Genomic DNA, 20,545 nt, shown 5'->3' with positions numbered 1-20,545 from the left:
TTGTCTGAAACTAAGACTGTTTTAGAGAATCTTCTAGAGATATAAGAAAAAAGTAGCATACACCATTGAAGTAGCCTACTTTGTTTAGTATGAGAAGTCAAAGGTGGTGAAGAGTTAATTTATAACTAGATGAACATAGGTTCAACATCAAGTTGGCTTGGTCAAATCAAAGCCACCTTTAGGGAGGGTGGCTAATTAATAAGCTATCTAAGTTAAGATTATTTTCAGTGCATACCTACAACTGATCATTGAAATGCCTCTTGTAAATAAAGATTACTAGTATTTTAATAATGATCTTTATTCAGTGGGGAATTCGTAGGGGCCTATAGGCCTTCAGAGATGGACTAGTAATTTCTAGCAACTACAAAAATACATGTTTGTAATTTATATTCATTTTTATTATAATGGAAAGTCATGCTTGTTGTATTTAAACCTTGCAGGTAATGTAGTAATACTCTTTTTTCATTACTTCATTGTTCATTTAAAAACAAAATAGTTAAAATCTTAAAAGGCCAATGGAAAATTCCAAACAGAATTTTGTCCAATTATATGGTCTCCTGGTAGATTTAGCCAAATAAGCTCTCTCAATGGTTAAGCCTTCAGCAAGTTAGGTTAACTACCATCACAATTAGGACTTGACAGGCCATGAATCGACCAATTAGATTTTGATTCACAATGTGTGGAACCAAATATGTGAGATGAAAACATCACGCTATGCCCTCTGGAAGTCCTAGATACATCGCTGACTGCGAATGTGAGAGATAGCATATCCAGGTTTCAGTCAGTTGTTAGAAATGAAACAGCTGCAGTTCTATGACAGAGCATTTACTGAACAAGCCACTGTAGAACTGCTACATACAAGGTCAAATATATGTTAAACTTCAAATAATACCTGAAATGTCTTTTACACACGACATATCCATGTTTAATCTAAAATAACCAAAAAGTGTTCTTGTTCACCAGCATTAGCTTAGTGCTAACATGCTATTAGAAATCACATAAGGGTGCTAAAAAAGATTTGCGTTGTCGTAGAGGTGTTTTTTCTGTTTTTCACAGACATTTGTGGCCCAAACAGAAGATACAATTGCCACTGCCTTTTTTAAATTGCTAACTATTAGCAATATCCAGGTAAGTTATTATTTTATGTGATTTAAAAGTAATCACATTACCTGTAAGTTAAAGGTAACTAAAATTAATATTACTATGTCAAAATTAAAAATGTAAAAAACTTGGGCTGAGAAGAAGATGAGTGCACTGCAAAAAAGTAAGAGATGTATCCTATTATCAGAACAGTTGTTTTGTGTGCTACATGGTTTGGTTCTCAAGGAATGTTGCTGGCTTTGGAAGAACGTGTTATTAGGGGTCTGTTACCTGTGGAGAGTTTAACTGATTGGGTACACAGTGTGTTGTAAAGTCAAGTGATTAACATTATCTATTATTTTACCTTGCCTTCTATAATAAGGGAACTCATTCTCAACTGAAGGCCTCTCTCAACTTTTATAGGGCTCTTGTAAGAACTGTCACATCAGCTGGTAGACTATAGTGTCTTGGTGCCTCTGCAAAAGGAAATTAGTCATTAGCTGTTTGAATACACAGGTATGCATGGTTGAATTACATCAAGGGGCTGTGAGGTAATTCTGAGAAACAGTTTTATGACTCCTTGTATTTAGCTATGCATAAACATGCAACCTGGTTTACCGGTAAGAGTACTGGTCTTAGCATTATCAAGCCAAATCAGGGAACAATGGTGGCAGGAAATTGTTCCAGTGTTGTTTTCCTTGCAAATCATTTATAATCTTTTGAGTTAAAAGAGACAGAAGGCAGCAAAATTAATTTTAAGTTTGTTTTTATAGGAAGTATAAATACACGGATGCTGATTAGCTTAAATATTTAATAGAAGTGTTTATTTTTGTGTATGTGTATGTGGTTGGGGGCTTTTCATAATTACAGAGATTTATAAAGGTCTAAATTTAGGATTCAGCTTAAGCTTCTGTTATGACTGTGTCTATGTAGGCCCTGCTTATTGTTTCTGCACTTGCTGGATGATGCAACAGTGAATGTGGTTGAGTACTCCAAGCTAACGTTTGCTTTAGATGCTTAAATAGTATTCAGCACATTATGCTCATACATTGGCTGTTTTTAAAATGTAATAAAAATTCGCTTCAGTGATATCAATTGTACAAACAATTTGGCTCGCTGTAAATAAAACCTCCAGTCGGGCGGTCTGCTCATTTCTTTATTTGTGACCTGTGGCTGAGCCAAATACCTTTTGTGTGTTTGAGCCCAATCTCAATGTGACCGCGGCTCGTTGTACACTGATTGATGGCTTCAGTGTGCTGCTAATTATTAGAGCACATAAAAGAATGCTCGCTCCAGCAGGCCTCAGCTAGAGGTCAGAGCCTAAATGTGAGGCTATCAGCTTTGGCCTCTATCACTTCATCTTGATGTATGAGTGCAGGGGTACAAATTAAACGTGATCCAGCCTCTTAGAGGCTCCTTGCTCAACAGCGCGCCATTTGGGCTAATTTCTCCTCGTGATTAAGACAATAAGAGCACTATGTAGAATGCCGTAATTGCACCGTGTACAGACATCTGGATTTGGGTTTCCAAATGCAACTAGCAAACAAAAGAGGACCTGCTCATTTAAAGTTTTATACAGAGTTAATGCAGGGGCAGGTAGAGTAGCTCTGACATTGGGCTGTAGTGTTCACACTTTTCTAAGCAGATTAAGAAATAACAAGAAGTAGCAAAGTGGAGGACAGGTAAAGACCCAAATATGCTACAGTCTACAGATGGTGAAGGTACATAAAATGATAATCCAACCAGTGTTGCATGGGAAAATGCTTAATTCTTTAGTGAATACTCTTTTATCTCCAGTGCAGTGGTGCTTTGTTCGCAAATAGTAATCAGCAAGAAGAAATGTTGCTCTTAAGAGTGCATGTGTCTTACAGTCTGATTCATTTGTTTATAAACTTATAAGCATATCTGAACATTTCTTTAAAATAATAACATTTAGCGTGGACCCAGAGCGTAAGTGGCTCTTTCTGAAATTGCAGACTTTTGTGAAACAGAGAAACCTTTATTCGTAAAATTTCAGCGGGTCATAAAACATTATAAACCCTATTACAAATATTTATAACTTTTATTGATAGTTAACTTGTACAAGATGTACATTCTTTTTTTGTGAAACAACAGAAAAAAAATACAAACTCAATGGCGAATCATGTTTGGGCATGCTTGCATATGAAATGTCAATTAGAAAGGGATACAGCGAATTCCATGGATCATCAAGAAAATTTCAACACAAAGTTTTATGATTTTTTTTTTTTCCACCGTCCCTGAAATGTTTGTAAACTCGGACACGCTACATTTTTAGTCAAACAAAATGTTCTGCAGTCACACATTCACTTCAAACTGCTGCAAATGTTAGCATTTAGAAAGTATATAAAAATAAATGCAAAGCCATGTAAAAATGTACACTTGAAATCAGACCATTCAACATTTATAAACTTTTAGATAAAATAATAAATAAAAGCACCTATGACCTCAATTAAACAAACGGAAAACATTCCTAAAAACCCTAATGGCAGCGAACAACAGAAAAAAAAAACGTCCCACAATGTATAATTTACTGTTAGAGGTAGACCTAACTAGGATCTACTAGTTCAAAGGCAATTAATATTGAAACTGACAGCAATCTGTTACAAACAACAGGCTTGCAAACAATACAGTTCTTCCTCCTTGTACTTAAAACAGGTAATTCAATTTCTCTTGTTGATAGAAGCTAATGGCTACTATTTGTGTTCATTTGGGGGAAAAATGCACAATACCATGTTCAAAACAATTTACAATTATACTGTAAATGATTCTGACACTTTAGATTCATTTGTGATGTTATATGTATTGTTCTGAAGGGGTAGTCTTTGGTGAACAGTTTAGCCAGAAGAATGATATGATCCCTGCCCCTAAAGCAACTGCTGTATATATTTGTACAGAATGGAATTAATTTGCTTTGTCTACCTTGATGCCTCTTAAAATGTACATATACAAAACTGTGTTCGAGTACCATCACATATGGGGAGTTATGGCACACAAGTGCAAATGAGTTTTTTTCATTTACACAGCCTAGAAAAAAAATGTGTCTGTGGAGAAAAAAAAACTAAACTTGGAAAACATCAGTGTCAGTGCCAAAAAAATTGTTGGTTGTTGATTAGCAAACATCAACTATTTGTTTTTTTCTTCATATTTACAGTATTGCACTTAACTGCACATAGTTGCATTTCAGTTAAACTGATGTTTCCGTAATATTTTAAATTACAAAATTGCAGTTACCCTTTTGGAAAAAAAACGTCATTTCAATGTATTTTTGTGATGAGACCCCAATTAGTCAATATCTCACCCTCTTATATAGAAGTAGTATTTTCTTGCAGTAAGGATTGTAAACACCTTGATACAAGACCTGAAGTGCAAGAGCTAGTTTCACTTCTATTTCCAGGACACATCACAAAAGAAAAGACCAAGCAAAGGAATAAAAACAATCTGAAAGTGAAAGCGAAAGTCCTCCTGACTCATGCCCAGAGGAAATATACAGCAACATAGCATTTCCTCTGACCACCAAGAAACAAACAGGAGAAATTCTCTGAAAACTGATGATTGTACCCTTGTTGTAAATGCTGCTTTCCATCTGTGTCCAAGGTGCGAAAAATCAAAAACTATATATCGACTCTAGGTGCAGATTATAGTGGGAGGTTGTCATGGCAGTGATCAACATGGTGAATGTCAGTTACAATGGAGGCCAGCCCCGGTAGAGCTATCCTTCGTTTGAACGCATGCACTCGGCAGCGGCACAGACAAATGAACACAGTGGTTGGAGGCGAGTGTGGCTGTTTCTCGGTGAGGTTGAGAGTCCCAACTTTTGAGTGTCTGTCCGTTTAAAAAAAACAACCCCACTCTGAGAGCACTGTTCAACCTCTAGCCTTCCTCAGCCACTCTGAGTCTGCTCTTTTTTTCTTTTTTGCTAAAAGTCTCCGCTGCTAACCGCTGGTTTTCAGACAGACATCCAGACATTTTTGTACGGTCCTGGGGCTGTGATCTGTGCCTGGAAGGGGCTGAGCCAGTGGCCTCCAAGCAGTCCTGCCTGTTGGGCGAAAAGTAAAAGGTGATTTCATTGGTATTTAATTACCTTTCTCTATAAGTGGTTTGTTTTGGCAGCTGGTTTTTTGTGACAATTTCTTTTTTTTTACACCGTCTCTTTATCCCCCCCTTCTCTCTTTCTCTCATTCTCTCTCTCTCTCTCTCTCTCTCTCTCTCTCTTTTCTCAGTACATTCTCCTCTCTCTGTAGTTGTGTTTTGTTTTCGTTTTTAACTGTGAGTGTCGTGGCCTTTTTTCACAGGCGCAGTCTTGTGTGAGAAGCAATTATCAGTTCAGAGCTGTGGAGAAGCCCATGGGGGTCAGAGTCCCAGCGCCTCCGTGTGTTTTCTTGCCTTGAGTCGCAGGTCAGCGATGCTGGAGTTCTTGCTGTTGCTCTTGGCAGCCGCCGCCGCAGCCGCCGCCGCGGAGGCCGAGTCCGCCAGTGAGGCAATGGGCAGTCCAAAGGGCGGGGGAGGGAACATCAGGTAGGGAGCGTGTGCCGCCAGGTGGGGGTGCAGGTGAGGGTGCGAGTGGGTCACCCCCTCAAGCTGGAGCTGGGCCTGGACCTGCGGGCCGAGGAGAAAACAAACACGGCATTAGTGTGTGTGGCCCAACGGCCCGGCGGAGAGCCTGGGATCCTGTTACGGACTCGGACACTACACGTCCCCCTCTGCACTCCTCCAAAGGCTTCCACTAACTGCATGTTTTCACTGAAAATAGTCCAGTGCCGTCTCACTCAGTGCATTCTTTTTCATCCAAGCTTTTTTTTTTTCCTTTTTTTCTCACCGAGCTGAATTATGCAGTGTACTCAGACAGCTTAATAGTCAGAGAAATCCCATCAGTTGAAAGTCTTGGCACATTAGTCCGACCCACGTAGAAAACTTTCCTTCCACGGATGAAAAACCTGCAACATCTCGTAATCCTAATTATGGATTCAATTGCGTAAATAAACAATCTCACCCCCCAAAAATATGCTCAAATATACAGCCATAAATATTTATTCAGATGTATTCCTGAGCAAGAAGGGAAAAGAGGTAGAAACGGCCAGCGTGAAATATCGAGTTGCACATTCTCTGTAATTATTTTACTGAGATGAGGTGAAAATTATACATCCCCACTTAATTTGAAAAAAGCCGCACTCCTTTTTTTGCCCTTCCTCTCATGTAGCTTACTCTGCAGAAATATCACAAAAAAGTTTAGAGCTTTCTGTTTTCTTAGCCAACTAAAACACAACATGTGTCAAGCTGTATAGAAAGTGGAAAGTGCTTGGGGAGTGTTGCATTTTTTTTCTGTTTGTCATATAAGTGGGTCCTGAATAGCTTTCATGGCCAGCCTTTGAAAAGTGAAGCGGTCATATTTAAGTAGATTTTTGGAAAAATAACCTCACTTTCAAGGGAAAATTAAATGTGCATCAGCATGAAATGGTTGCAAGGCAGTTTGAAATAACCCAACACTTCAGCCTTTTAAATACACCTCACATACCGACTGACTGAGTGTGAAACAAAAGCTGCACCAAAGCACTGCAAGCACAGGTCAACACTGGACCATCAGAGCTACAGGTGATACACATTGTGCGGGGAAGCGCAAATCTGCGTAAAACTACTGCCCTACAGCGCAAATCTGCCGCCCTATGGCGTAAAACTGCTGCTCTAAAGCGCAAATCTGGCGCCCCATAGCGTAAAACTGTGCAAAAAAAGTAAAACAAATAAATGAAATAGGTGTCAACGCACACTCAAATAATATGCTGCACGGTTTTCTTACAGCTTCATCAGCACCTGCCCCCCCCAACACCCCACCACCACCAGATCAGATGTCCGTTTCGGTCTCTAATCTCTCCTTTCCTCGCATGGGGCCACGCCTCGGCCTCCGCACACCGCGGCCTGCTTTACGCTAAAGGCCAAGAGCGCTGCTCCTCCACTAACCCCATGTTTACCACACGGACATTTCAGGTTTCAAATATATGGAGCAATTGTTACCCTCAGTCAGCGACTATAAATGTAACAGCATAACTGCTGAAATCCAGCTGCTCCCTGCAGTGTGCCTTGTTTAAGGGACCTTCATTTTAAGCTTGAACTGTCCTACCTGTTGGAAGGGCATCCTCAGAGCGCCCATGTTCACGTACGGAGCGACTCTACACGCGTCCAGATGGCTGGCCGAGCCCAGGATCACCCCTAAAACAAACAAAAAAAACGAGTGAGTCCCAAGTGCAGCCCGCAATCCCACAGTTTAGCAGAGGAGTCTGCATGGATGCGTCCAAAACTACATATAATACAATATAGTACAATACTGTACAATACAATACTATTCAATATAATCATTTATTATACAATATAGTAAGACTGTATATATGTATACAGTCTTACAACAGTACAGTAAATTACTATAAACTACAATATAGTACTATACTATACGATGCAATACTAGACTTCACAAAACAATACAGTACAATAGGCTATAATACAGTATAGTATTGTACTATGTTATAACGGTACGTGCTAAACTAATGAATATACTGCTAGTTTTGTTGTACTACTCTGATATACTGTTTTACTATGGTAATACGGGGATTTGGTATTGTTCTCAAACTGATCAGTCAGACTCTCTCTGATCTCCCCCTCAGGCCTGTCCAAACAGGCCCGACACAGTCAGCACCACACGCATTTAATCAGAATTAAAAGTGAAAATATTCAGTCAATTTTACCTTTGTGCATCTGATTCTCCTGCTTTCTGCATTTTGCTCTTCTGTTCTGAAACCAAACCTGAAACAGAATGACAGCGAGCCCTTAGTCCACTTCCACCGGAAACTAGATTCTGTTCACTATCAGAGCTCAGATTCTGAACTCACAATAACGTCCTTCCTTATTCTGAACTAATTAAACATTACTGTGGATTCAGCATCGAAATAAAACAGTGCAGAGCAGAGATGCGGCCAGAAGAGTCATTATATGGGCTACATATTCATAAGCGTAGAACGTTTGGCAGATAAACGTGGGTGTATAAAAACAACAAAATAATATAAAATAAAATAAATCTTTCTGATAATTAGAAGTTTATTTATCAGACATAACTTTCCTCACAAAAGCTGGACTGGACTGGCTGGTTTCAAAATGCTGCCATACTGTCTTATAAATAAAATGATCACTTCTGAATTAAGAGTGCTCAGTAGTTCATCAGTGATATCAGATATGCAATAGTAAAGTATGTGTGTGTGTTATAAATCTGAGATTCGTGTCTCGACTGTAATTTTGCTCACAAACAATAATCACAGCAGTGCACGAGGAAACACACTGTGTGCGCGAGCGAGCGCGCGCGCGCGTTTGTGTGCGTGTGTGCGAGTGAGTGAGTGTGTGTATGGGAGTGTGTGACGTCGCTGTGAAGGGCTGGAGGTCCGATCATGGCGCTGTTAATGAAGAATGAACTCATTTCCATCAGTGAGCTTGATTAGCTGTGTGAGCCGCTCTGCTGCTCTCCTGCAGCGGTCAGGTGAGGCGCGGGGCAGACCAAAGGGCTCTGCCTAATAAACCTGCCTAATAACTTCATAAAGCTGCTCAACATGCAGAAGCAGCTGCAGCGTTTCCTCAGTGAAGTGTTCAGAGAGAGGAGCACTCACTCCCGCACCTGTGTGAGGTGTAGGGTCAGTTTACTGCCTCACTCTTTCACCACTCACTCACACCAACACGCTGACCAGCCGTTTGTCTGTGGATCACATACAGCGCCATTTACATCTCAGACACTCAGAGACTCTCCACCAGCTTCACTAGAGCTGCACAACAACCAGAGCAGTGCTGCACAGTGGAACATTATTATTATTATTATTATTTAGTAGTAGTATTTGAGCTGCGATTATTATTATCAGTTGTAGCAGTAATGTTATTTATTTGTGCTGTTATTATCATTATTATTGGTAGTAGTAGTATCAATAGTAGTGGTAGTGTTATTTGTGTGATTGTTATTTGCATTATTAATATTCGTTGTAGGAGTGGTAAGCAGTGTAAAACATAATAATATTGGTATCGTTGCATATTTTATTATTATTATTCTTATTATGGTATATAACGTTTTGATAGAACAATAAATTTTGCCTGTAACTCAACAACACTAATAATAATAATAATAATAATAATAATACAATCCTTGCGTCACCCAGTACAGCTCATTATTTTTATTAGTAATATAGTTTTTGTATTGCTAGATCACTACTGTGACATGTTATAACACCATTATTATTATTAATATGCCAGTATATTATATATTGTTATACCGTTATTATTACTGAGACTGAGATTACTGTCACTGTTGTAGCTATTAAAATAGTACATCATATTACTATTTTTCATTATTTTTCATCTTTAGTCATCATTTTTACTATTGTCACTAATATTTTCATTATTGTTATTATTATAATTATGATAGATGTTAGTGGTAGTAATGTTGTCCCTAAGATTATAGAAGTGTATAAAACACGTAGTTAAATACAACGGCAGTAATAGCGCTGCTTCTATTTGCTGTGGTTGTTGCAGTTGTAGTTAAGGTTATAGAAGTGTAAAAAAGAAACACGCTGCCTTTTGTGCTCCCACATATAAATCAAACATTTATCGGTGCGGGGTCGAGCCTAATGATCCATCAGTATGCTAAGCGAAGTGAGCTACACTGCTGTAGACAGTTATTTCTTCATTAAGCACCACTCAATGATGCATTTCACAAATACCCTAATCTGATTTCCTTTTGATTTTTATTAGAGACAGTGAATAATGACATTTAATTTAGCGCTGCACCAGAAACCCAGAGATATTAGTCGTAATTGAATTACTGCCTTCTCTTCACCAAGGTCTCATAACTTTCAATTAGATTCCTGACAGCTGCTCGGTGTGGCCTTTCTCTGTGAGGCTCCAGTAACAGGTTCATATCAGCCCTCCGCCTCGTGTCTTACCATCTCAACACCACACTTACACCTCTAATCACTTCTGGGCCCTTTATTGCTTTTACAGTGCAGCAGATCTGCGGGGCTCTGTGTGCTGCGCAGGCTTCAGCCTGAACATGTACGGAGGCGTTTCTGAAAGCGCTGCTGTGTCTCTGAGTCTGTAAACCGGATCTCTCTCCTAATGCTCGCTGTAAATGGTGGGGCTGAGAGGCTCAGAGCGGCGCTGCTCTGCTTCTCTCCACCGTGTAGAGCAGCTTCTGCGCCGCTCACTCGCTTCTAACGCACTAATACGGCGACACTACGTCAGGCCAATGGCAGATATTACAGAGATACCGGCGGAGAAAATGAGGTGAGTGACATGAGAAGGTGTCCCCTGCAGCGGCAGCTCCATCTCCCCATTCATTTTAATGACGGCCTTCAGATCTTTCCGCGACACATAAGCAAGTTTCCTCTCAATTTAGCAGCTGCTACAACTACAAGGGCTTTTCACATTTACACTGTCGAAACTCCAGCTCTGGTAAACCGCTGACGAGCTGGAGACTTTTATTTTATTTTATCTAATTTTATTTTATTTTATATTAATATTTATATTTATATAAATTTTATTTTAAATGCTATTGTTTTTTTCTGTAAATACGTATTTTATATACTTAACCTAAATAAAGCCAGTGTCGTGTATTATGCTGTAGTAATATATTTTTGTTTTTGTTTTCGGTGTGTAATTTATACGCGGTGTAAACACGGGATTTTTCAACTATTATCAGTATCATCAGATACTGCAGCCTGCTAATTATCATTATTATTATTATTATTATTATTATTATTATTATTATTATTTTAGTTTTGTTTGTCTATTTATATATAAACTCCTTTACTAAGCATTTAAGCCACTTCAGCAGTTCAGAGAAAGTCTACTTTTTATTTTTTAAATCAGAGTATCTGTTAACTTGGGCCGGACTTTATCAGCTGAAATAAAGGAGCACCAGTTTATTCATCCAGGCCAATATATCAGCAGTATATACACCACTGTACTTTTTTTTTCTAATATTGACGCCTTACTACAAGTTTAACGCGGATAGTAATAATAATAATAATAATAATAATAATAATAACGAGTTAGGTAGGTGGATGTGAAATGTATTATTATTATTATTATTATTATTATTATTATTATTATTAGTCCATGCTACAATACACACGTATTAAATGAGATCTTGTGTTGCTCCAATAGGCAAAATACGTAACTTAGCTGTGCATTAAAATGGGCTATTTAGATAAACAGATTAAAGACTATATTTGTGCTGCTATGGAGGTTTATTGGTGTTTTAGTGGTGAATACAGATAAATAAGAGCGCGGAAATAACTTCATCTTCTCATTTACGACCAAACGTGCTTAACGGCTCGCACTGTTCAGATCATCTGTGATTATAAGAGTTTACAGTGATGAATGTTCCTCTCTCTCTCTCTCTCTCTCTCTCTCTCTCTCTCTCTCTCTCTCTCTCCCTTCCTCTCTCTCTCTGTATGTTTGAGAGGAAACGGGCCCTCCGTGTGTGTGTTTGGTGTGTAAAATCAGCTCAGCTCTGCCCGCTCTGACTGTGTGAGTGACCGTGAGTGTGTTTGGCCCTCTGTAGCCCCTCACAGAGCAACGGTGTGTGTTGGGGGGGTGGACTGACCTGCACTCTGGCCTCAGACAGTCCCAGTCTCTGGCTCAGCTCTTCCCTCATGAACGCGTCCGGGTAGTGCGTCTCATCGAACAGCCGCTCCAGCTCGTTCAGCTGCTCCAGAGTAAAATTCGTCCTGCTCCGTCTCTGCTTCAGTTTCCCCTGCGCGTCCTCGTCCTCTGACTTCACATCCTCCTTCTTCTCTTTACATTCATAAATCCCTAAATCACAGCAAAGCGCCTCGTCACACACACAGGCACGGACCGGCGGCAGAGGAACGCACTGAGAAGCAGCTTCCCGCTTTAACATTAGCTTATAAGAGTCAACACATTACATCCCTAATGCATGTCTACATAAAGCCGTTACAGTGAAACATATGATCCATATACGGACTACTGTACAGTTAGATCATTAACATACACACAGGACTAGGCCACGGTTATTACGTATATATATAACAAAGTTGTTGCCTCTTTAAATTTTTACATGCAGTTTTTCTACTTTCTGCTCAAAAGCTAAAAGTGAATCTCGCATTTCTTTAAATCCGTGAAAAAGCATAAGCCAAGCAGCACGTGACCATCCTGTTCATTTGTAAACATTAATAGAGTTATAAGAAGAATTTACTGTTATGAAGATTGTAATCATGTAGATATAGAATCAGTAAGAGATTATAATGTCCTGAAGATGTTGTGTGTCTGTGTACAGTAATCAGTTCACTTAATACAGTGTCTTAGATTTAAAGCCACTGTTCATGAAAATGAACCTACAAATACAGAGAAGCTTAAAGCGAGATTTATTATGGTCCATATTTATAACAGAACAGTTTAATATATTTTTTTATTTATATCCTTTATTATCGTGCTACTACTACAATTACTGTAATAATGATAATAATAATAATAATAATAATAATAATAATAATGTGTTGTACTGGAATTAAATTATTATTATTATTATTATTATTATTATTATTATTACGACTACTAGCAGTAGTAGGCCTATTATTACTGTTACTATTACAAGTACGACTCATTATTATAGTAATAGTGATAATAGCTAATATCTATAATAGATGAACATTAAATTAACTCTTCTTTAAAAATAACATACTTTTCCTCATTATAGTATTAAAATAAAGCTCTCATTATGAAGTGCCGTGATTAATTCTGTTTGTATTCCATGCAAATAAAACCAAAACTCCTTACGTTCATAACGGCTGCTCGAGATTCTTTAACGTTGTTCTGATCTGCGCGTTTCTTTCTGTTTTTTCTGCGCAGTTGAAGTGCTCGAGCGAGTGTAATGAGCGGTCAGTCCGCAGTGCAGCCTCACTTCGTGTTTACAGCGCTGTAAAATGACACCGAAATAAAACTTCATTTCTTCTTCTTTCTATCTGCCCTCTCTCTCTCTCTCTCTCTCTCTCTTTCTCTCTCTCTCTCTCTCTCTCTCTCTCTCGCGAGCGGCCTGTTTGAAGCGCTGTTTAACTTCGTTTAGCCGCTCGAGCTACGCCGTCCTGCGTTTTTAATGATACACGCGGAGATTTACAGCGTCTCAAACTCCGGAGCTCGAGCTCGGTTCAGCGCGCGTTCCGCCAGCTCAATCACCGGCTACAACAGCGAACTCTACTGCGCCCCGGACGCGCGCGCGCCTGGAGCTTTCTTATGATCATTCACAGCAGTTTAGCGGCAGTAATGGCCGAGTGCGTGTCCTTTCCTCGCCCTCGTTTCGAGCTCGTGCCGGAGAGCCAGCAGCTCGGCGCAGTCTCACTCACCCTCAGCTGCTCTCGCCGCGCTGAACTCCTTCAGCTTCTCCTTCTCCAGCTCGACGTGCTCCTTGAACAGATGCACCGGGCAGTGGTTGCTGGCCTCAGTAATGTCCTGCAGGTTGCTCTCCGAGTTGCCCAGCTCCCTGGCCCTGGTCAAGCCGCTCTCCAGCACCTCCCGGTACGTGATGCTCTCCTTGCTGCTCTCCTTGGCTTTCTGGTCGAAGGACTTGGACACGAACGCCGTGAGCTCCTCCATGGCTGGAGAGTGGCTGCTCATCCGCGGATTCCACTTTAAAGCGGCCCTGTAGCGCGCGGGGTGGGGTGGGGTTTAGGGGTGGGAGTGTGTGTGTGTATGTGTGTGTATGTATGTGTATGTGAGTGTGTGTGTAGGAGCTTTAGCTCACACACTCCGGCTCTTCTGCCTGTGTTTTGCACATGTGAGTATTTATAGAGGGCGGCCCGGCCCGGCCCAACCCCCCACCCCAGCCCCGCAGCCCCCCAGCCCCGCGTCCCGGGCAATTACAGGCGCCTCCGCGTTCAACTTTCAGCAGCTTCTGCTCACATCAGTGCAGCAGCGGAGCTCACACGAGCTCACATCATCAACACACACACACACGCGCGTGCATGCACACGGTGCGCGCGGGCTTCATTCCCGCAATTAACTGTTAGGAATTAGCGCCAGCGCTTTTCTTCACCTCCTGCAGTGCGGACACTCTTCTGGACAGTTTTCGGGTTTTTTTTTATTATTTTTATTATCATTATTATTATATAATTATTGTTTTTTAAAGTTATTTTTAACAAACATTAGAAGATACTGGAGAATATTGGAGAATACAAAAGCAGCCTAATGTGAACAGATACAGCTCAGAGTTTTACACGCGTGGGACTTTGGAGGGTCCAGATTTAGTCATATTATGCGAACCACTAGGAATATTTTCTACATTTACATCGGTGTAGTTCGTTTTATGTATTTATGTAGACTACTAAACTGGAAATGTATTATTATTATTATTATTATTATTATTATTATTATTTACTTTTATTATCAGTTACTGTTATTATTATTACTACGTAATAGCTCTAGTGTGCGACTGCAGATATAATTTTAATTATATTATAAATAAACCGTCTATTTTCATCTCATTTCCAAATCACACAATCACACAGAAAGTTTTCAAATCTCAAAACTTTCCCCACCACCTTAATTTCTTTGTTTCTTTATTTTATTTATTTATTTTTCTGATTGTTTGTGTGTCACTATCAGTTTTTATTTTCCTCCTTATGGCTGAAATATTGCATCACGGCAGCGCGTTATTAGCGCTCCTCGTTTCTCTCATATTAAATCCGTTATTCTCTCGTTTTCCTGTAATTGTGTGATGATGCGAGCTGATCCGGGCGGTTAGCTCAGATGTCTGCGGTGTGTCTGAGCGGCCGGCTGCTCTCTGTGCTCAGTGATCAGAGTGTGAGAGCAGAGCTGAGATTCTCTCACTGATCACTGCTCTCTAATCGCTCTGCGCTCAGCTCTGCGGGGCGGCAGTGAAGGGGCTGGATGAAGAGCCCCTGTCCCCATGTGCATGTTGGGAAATCTCCATGCTGACGTGGTTTTGATGGGACTTTATTTAAGGCGCGCGCACAGACTTAAACATTCACAGCCTCCTGAGATTCAGCAATCATGGAGCTCCGCTCTGTGAGAAACTGGAGCTCAATTCAACCGCTCATATACTGCACTGAGTCTAGACTCATTCTGTAGAGCAGAGAGACACTGCACTGAGTCTAGACTCATTCTGTAGAGCAGAGAGACACTGCACTGAGTCTAGACTCATTCTGCAGGATTACAGTCACCAAAAACACACCCAGCGGAAGAAACAGCATAGCACCTGAAATGACGAATGGTTTTCATCGCTAGATGCCAAAATAATTCATAAATTTAGCCAGTTTAAATACAAACACTATCTAAGCAATCATTCTGACTCGTTAATGTTCATACAATACAATAGAATCAAATATATTGTTCTATGGATGATAATGGTAATAATAAATGGTTCATATATATGTGTGTATATATATATATGTATATACATATATATATATATATATATATATATATATATATATATATATATATATATATATATAACTATTTGATTTAACTCTGTTTCTGTGTGTATGTTTCTGTGTATTTGTGTACAGTGTATGAGGATTAATTAAACTGCAAAATCGATACCAATGTCTGATTTTCAGTTTCATTTTGATATATACTCCGTTTCTCAGCGTCGTTAGATGTTTATTATGTTTGTGCTCGTCAAAGTGGACGATGGAAACGGCTCTAACGGAGCTCCAGATCCTCACCCTCACAGAGACGAATCCTCCTTAAAGTGACACCAGTCCTGTTTAAAAGCTGCATCTCTCTCTCTCTCTCTCTCTCTCTCTCTCTCACTCTCTCTCGCTATTTGATTTTGCTCAGTAATTCGTATTTATAATTATATGTGTAGTGGTGTGTGAATGTTAGTGATGAACAGACGCGCTGCTCTGTTTTGCTGGTCTCAGGTTTGTTGTAACTTTTCTGTGTGTAGGACGGATTCAGATCTCATGGCCCCCTCCAATCAACAACACACACACACGCACACAACACACACAACACACACAATACATCAGCCATCATCTCTCACTGATCACACGCTCTGTCTCCTCAATCTGCTGCTGGTTTCGTCCCCTGCTCTCCCTGTATGACCTCTCTCTCTCTCTCTCTCTCTCTCTCTCTCTCTCTCTCTCTCTCTCTCTCTCTCTCTCTGTAAATCAGCACTGCGCTCATTGTTTAATCCCAATTAGGCTGTGAGGTCTGTGAGTGGAAGTGACCGAACTGAGGGCGGACAGTCTGATGGATTGCAGCCCATATTTGGAGCTGAAATAAATAAATAAGTCGTCAAGCAAAATGTCGATAGCAATTTCGAATGTGAAGCCGAAGCCGATGTGAGCATGAAAATTAAACCTGCGTCTTTTTTTCGATTACAGTGTGTTTCGTATGAAGCGGAGGAGATCATGAAACTTTCGTGATCTGGTGTGTGTGTGTGTGTGTGTGTGTGTGCGTGTGTGTGTGTCGTCGTGAAGGAACTTTCCGAAATAAACACAGTTTTAAAGGGATTTAAATGCAAGTTTTCACAAATATATATATATATATATATATATATATATATATATATATATATATATATATATATATTACATTTAATCACGTACATTTTTGTTTAATCTACTTTTCACTCTAGTTTTATTCTTTTCATTCACATTGAGTTCTTTAATTGTTCTTGTTCGCCGTTCATTTCTTTAGATTATCTGTTGTCTCGGAACCTGGACTGCTTTACTGTCGCTCACCTCTCACACTGAAGCTTTAGTTTTATTTGAAATAAAAAAGAAGCCCAAAAGAGAAGAAAAATGCCAAACAAACCCCAAAAAATTGTATTGTCCAGGTAAAATTTTGTCCCCCCCAAAGGCACAAACCATGTAAATGCCCCCTCAAATGTACCACATGGTCCTTAAAGGGGACCCACTGATTTTTCTATATTTCTGCAAAACTAAACCACTGAGATGAACTGAAAGTTACTCAGAATGGTTTGATGTAAATGCTCTGTTTTAAATAGTTACTGCTATAGAGTTATTCACAGTGGTGGTTATAGGAACCAGGTGTCTGAAGAGTTTAATGCCTCTAAAAGTTATATTACTGACACTTAGTACATTAAATGGTTATGAAAATACTGCTTAAACTATTGTATCATGTTTTATGATTGTTTTATGAAAAGCTTTTGTTCTGAAATGTATTCTTAAAATAGATTCATAGTGGAGAGATACATGCAGGGTGTTATAAGGAAAAATAGTTCCCAAAGAAAACATACTTTTTTCCTCATTTAACACTATTTTACCATCATAAAATCTCAGAAGACTTGTGTAGGTTCACTGGTGGTTTTGGATAGTAAATAAAATGGCTGTGTTGTGATGTCTAGTTTCTATCACAATCACTGTAAAGAAATCCGTGTCAGTTTCTTTACAATGAACCATTTTGCATCAAACCACTAAGACTTTTTTATATGTCAACCACTGAATTATGTAGTTAATTTGAGAAAATAGGTGGGATTCTCCTTTTAGGTCCAATTGTGTATTTTAAATGAGTTTTACAGGTACTCTGCATTAACTTCCCCAAGATGAAAGTGCATAATTATAGCTATTCATAACTTTTTTACAATAGAAAATAAAATACAAAACCCAGAGTCAGTGCAACTTAAAAAAATATATAACTGCATCGGAATATGGTACAATTAAAGATAATGAGTTATGTACTCTTGAGGCTACCACCCCAGTGTTTGTACCCTGAGAGCTGCAGTTCTCCTGCAGTTCTCTAATAAAGTCGATAGCTTTTTTAGCACTTTTAATTGTATTTGAGTCATCACCTCATTATATAATGAAATAATCAATACTTTTAGTTGAGAATAGTTCCTGTAGGATCCAGAGTTCTGTATGTTCTACATGTTAAATGGTGGTTGTTATTCATGAGATTCACTGTAATGTTGTGTCTCCTGCTTCTTCTTGAAGCTCTGCCTCTCCTGCAGAGTGCTGAACACCAAATTCCTGCAACTGCTCTGAATTATTCCTGATATTTTACTCCGTCAGTTGGCAGTGATAGCGTGCATTCCAGTCATGTAAAATGTAAATGTAATTATATCTAAACCGCTGGTGTTATGATGAAGCTCTTGTAGTTTTGATTAGCATGTTATGAGCAAACAAGTAGCTTTATTTAAGTTAGATGCTGTTTTGCAGGAGGCCTGGCCGTGCGGTCTACTTGGTGTGCAGTAAAAGCTCCGATGTAACTCTGTGTCTGTGGAAAGGACATGTTGGCAGCGGGCCATTTAATCTTTCAGCTGGTGATCCGTCCCTGCTTCAGGCTCTGGATCAGTGCACTGTGACTTTAAGCCAGCGCTCGTTCTTGCTGGGGTTGGTGGGGAAGGGGAGAGTCAAGGCTTTTTTTTTCCTGCAGGGACTCAGGCTAACCCTGACAAATGCCAAAACACCGTTTGAACTTGCTCACTCATTCAGATTAATCCCTTATGTGCGCAAGATGAATGCTTATAAATTCATTTTTAAAATTGTGGCTATTTGGCATGTTGTTTTCAAAGACGTTTTTGTCCACACTAATTAGTCCAGGATTTAAAGTGCCACTTAAGAGCAGGGGCCTCCCAGAAGGCCAGACATTCTTTTTTATGGTGTTATGCATGGACACACACTCGTAAGATAATGATCAGCAGTTGACTCCTGCAGTTTTCCCCCCAGAATGAATAGTTTTGGTTACATTTAGTTACATTTACCGTTTCGATACAGTTATGCTTGGAAAGTGTAATCTGCAAACAACAAACAAATGTACAGTACTGTGCAAAAGTCAGAGACCACCATTCAACCACCATTCAGTTCATCAAGTACAAGTTATTATTTTTCAACTTAAAAAAAAAAAAAATGTTTAACAGAAAAAGTATACAAAAGCCTCAACATCCAAATACTATATAAAAAGAGAAATCTGCAGGGTTGTTTTTCAGACCTCTGAAGTTCAGTCTTAGAAGTTGGTTGCATTGTCTGCTGCTCACCGTTCAGTGATGTTGAGGTCTGACAGGGGTGGTCAGTCCATTGTTCTGAGAACACCAGCAGCTTCTTTGTTTAATTTCCTTTTCTCACTAACAGCTTCTTGACAGCTACACATCCTTTCAGACTCATAGTGCTGAGTTGTCTTCTCACAGTGGAAGGATGGACAGAAACACCTGTGGACATTTTCAGATCTGAAGCAAGAGCGGAGCTTGATTTTCTCCTCTCTCTTAAAGATGAAAGCTTTAAGTGCTGTTTATGTGATAGTGGTCTTTTTTTTGACAATTCCTGTTTTTTCCACATATTTGACTTCCTTATGTAAGTGAATTATCTTATATGTAATCTCCTCACAAGCATCTCCTGAAAAATAACTTATTCCTTATATATATATATATATATATATATATATATATATATATATGTATATATGAAAGTTACATAGTCTGTTTTGACTGAAGTGTAAATAAATTTAAGGTGGTCTCTGATGTTTACACACTACTGTACATTTATACCATTTTATGATGAACGCGTTTACACAGTTCTCTGTCACAATTTTAGTAAGGCATAAACACTATTTTACTTATTCATTTGTTTATTCAGAGGTGTCCTCAAAATAATCTGAACCTGCTGATTATCTCAGGCAAAAATACCTGAACAAGAACACAGAGTGAGTGAGTGAATGAGTGAGTGTGTGTGTGTGTGTGTGTGTGTGAGTGAGAGAGAGAGAGAGAGAGAGAGAGTGAGGAGACCCCTAGAGGATGTGTTTGTTTGAAAATGTTTATTTTTTTCCTCTTTTCCTGTCTGCCCACAGAGTTAAGTCTTCTGACTCAAAAGAGGCATGAAATTGACTTTATACCCTAAAATGATGAGGGGATTTGCTAGGAAAACACAATAATCCAGCGATTATTCCTTAAAATATCTTGCTATCACCTCTTTCCGTCCTACTCTGAGCTCTTCTCCCCATCGGTAAGTATATGTAGAAATGATCCACACCATTCATTCTTGACTGATAGTGCTGGTACCTGCTGGTGACAAATGAGTTTTGATGTATCTGTAAACCCATTTCACTGTTTCACATGTGATCTGAAATATTTATTTTTGTCTCCCTTGGCAAAATATCAGCCTGTAGGAAGTCCCTTAAAACACCATGGATAGTTCTGGAATACATATGCCTTTCATAGAAAATTTTTTAGGAGTTCAAGACTAGTTGTGTCTGGGAACCCAACTTTTTATGCTATTTACTAAGTACTACGTATTTGGAAGTGAACTTAAAGACTTTTTATATATATATATATATATATATATATATATATATATATATATATATATATATATATATATATATACACACACACATATATATATATATATATATATATATATATATATATCCCTGAGTGCTTTCATGTTTCAGTAAATTATACAATTATACATCCACATGCCAAATA

At 39.1% G+C, this 20,545-nt stretch overlaps 1 protein-coding gene across 1 annotated transcript; it reads right to left on the bottom strand.

The window, feature by feature from the left end:
* Positions 1-4,642: 4,642 nt before the first annotated feature.
* On the bottom strand, positions 4,643-13,812 carry shox (short stature homeobox). Its single transcript, XM_036573506.1, has 5 exons — positions 13,482-13,812; positions 11,726-11,934; positions 7,833-7,890; positions 7,214-7,302; positions 4,643-5,697 (listed from the first exon to the last, which is right to left on the bottom strand). Exons 1-5 carry the CDS (start codon positions 13,750-13,752, stop codon positions 5,452-5,454), a joined length of 873 nt encoding a protein of 290 aa, XP_036429399.1. The 5' UTR covers positions 13,753-13,812; the 3' UTR covers positions 4,643-5,451.
* Between the last annotated feature and the right edge of the window lie 6,733 nt (positions 13,813-20,545).

The sequence above is a fragment of the Colossoma macropomum genome, unplaced genomic scaffold (genome assembly GCF_904425465.1).
Source record: "Colossoma macropomum unplaced genomic scaffold, Colossoma_macropomum, whole genome shotgun sequence".
In the NCBI taxonomy this organism is placed as follows: Eukaryota; Metazoa; Chordata; class Actinopteri; order Characiformes; family Serrasalmidae; genus Colossoma; species Colossoma macropomum.
Note: the sequence above shows the minus strand (reverse complement) of the source record. Positions and strands in the feature narration are given on the sequence as shown.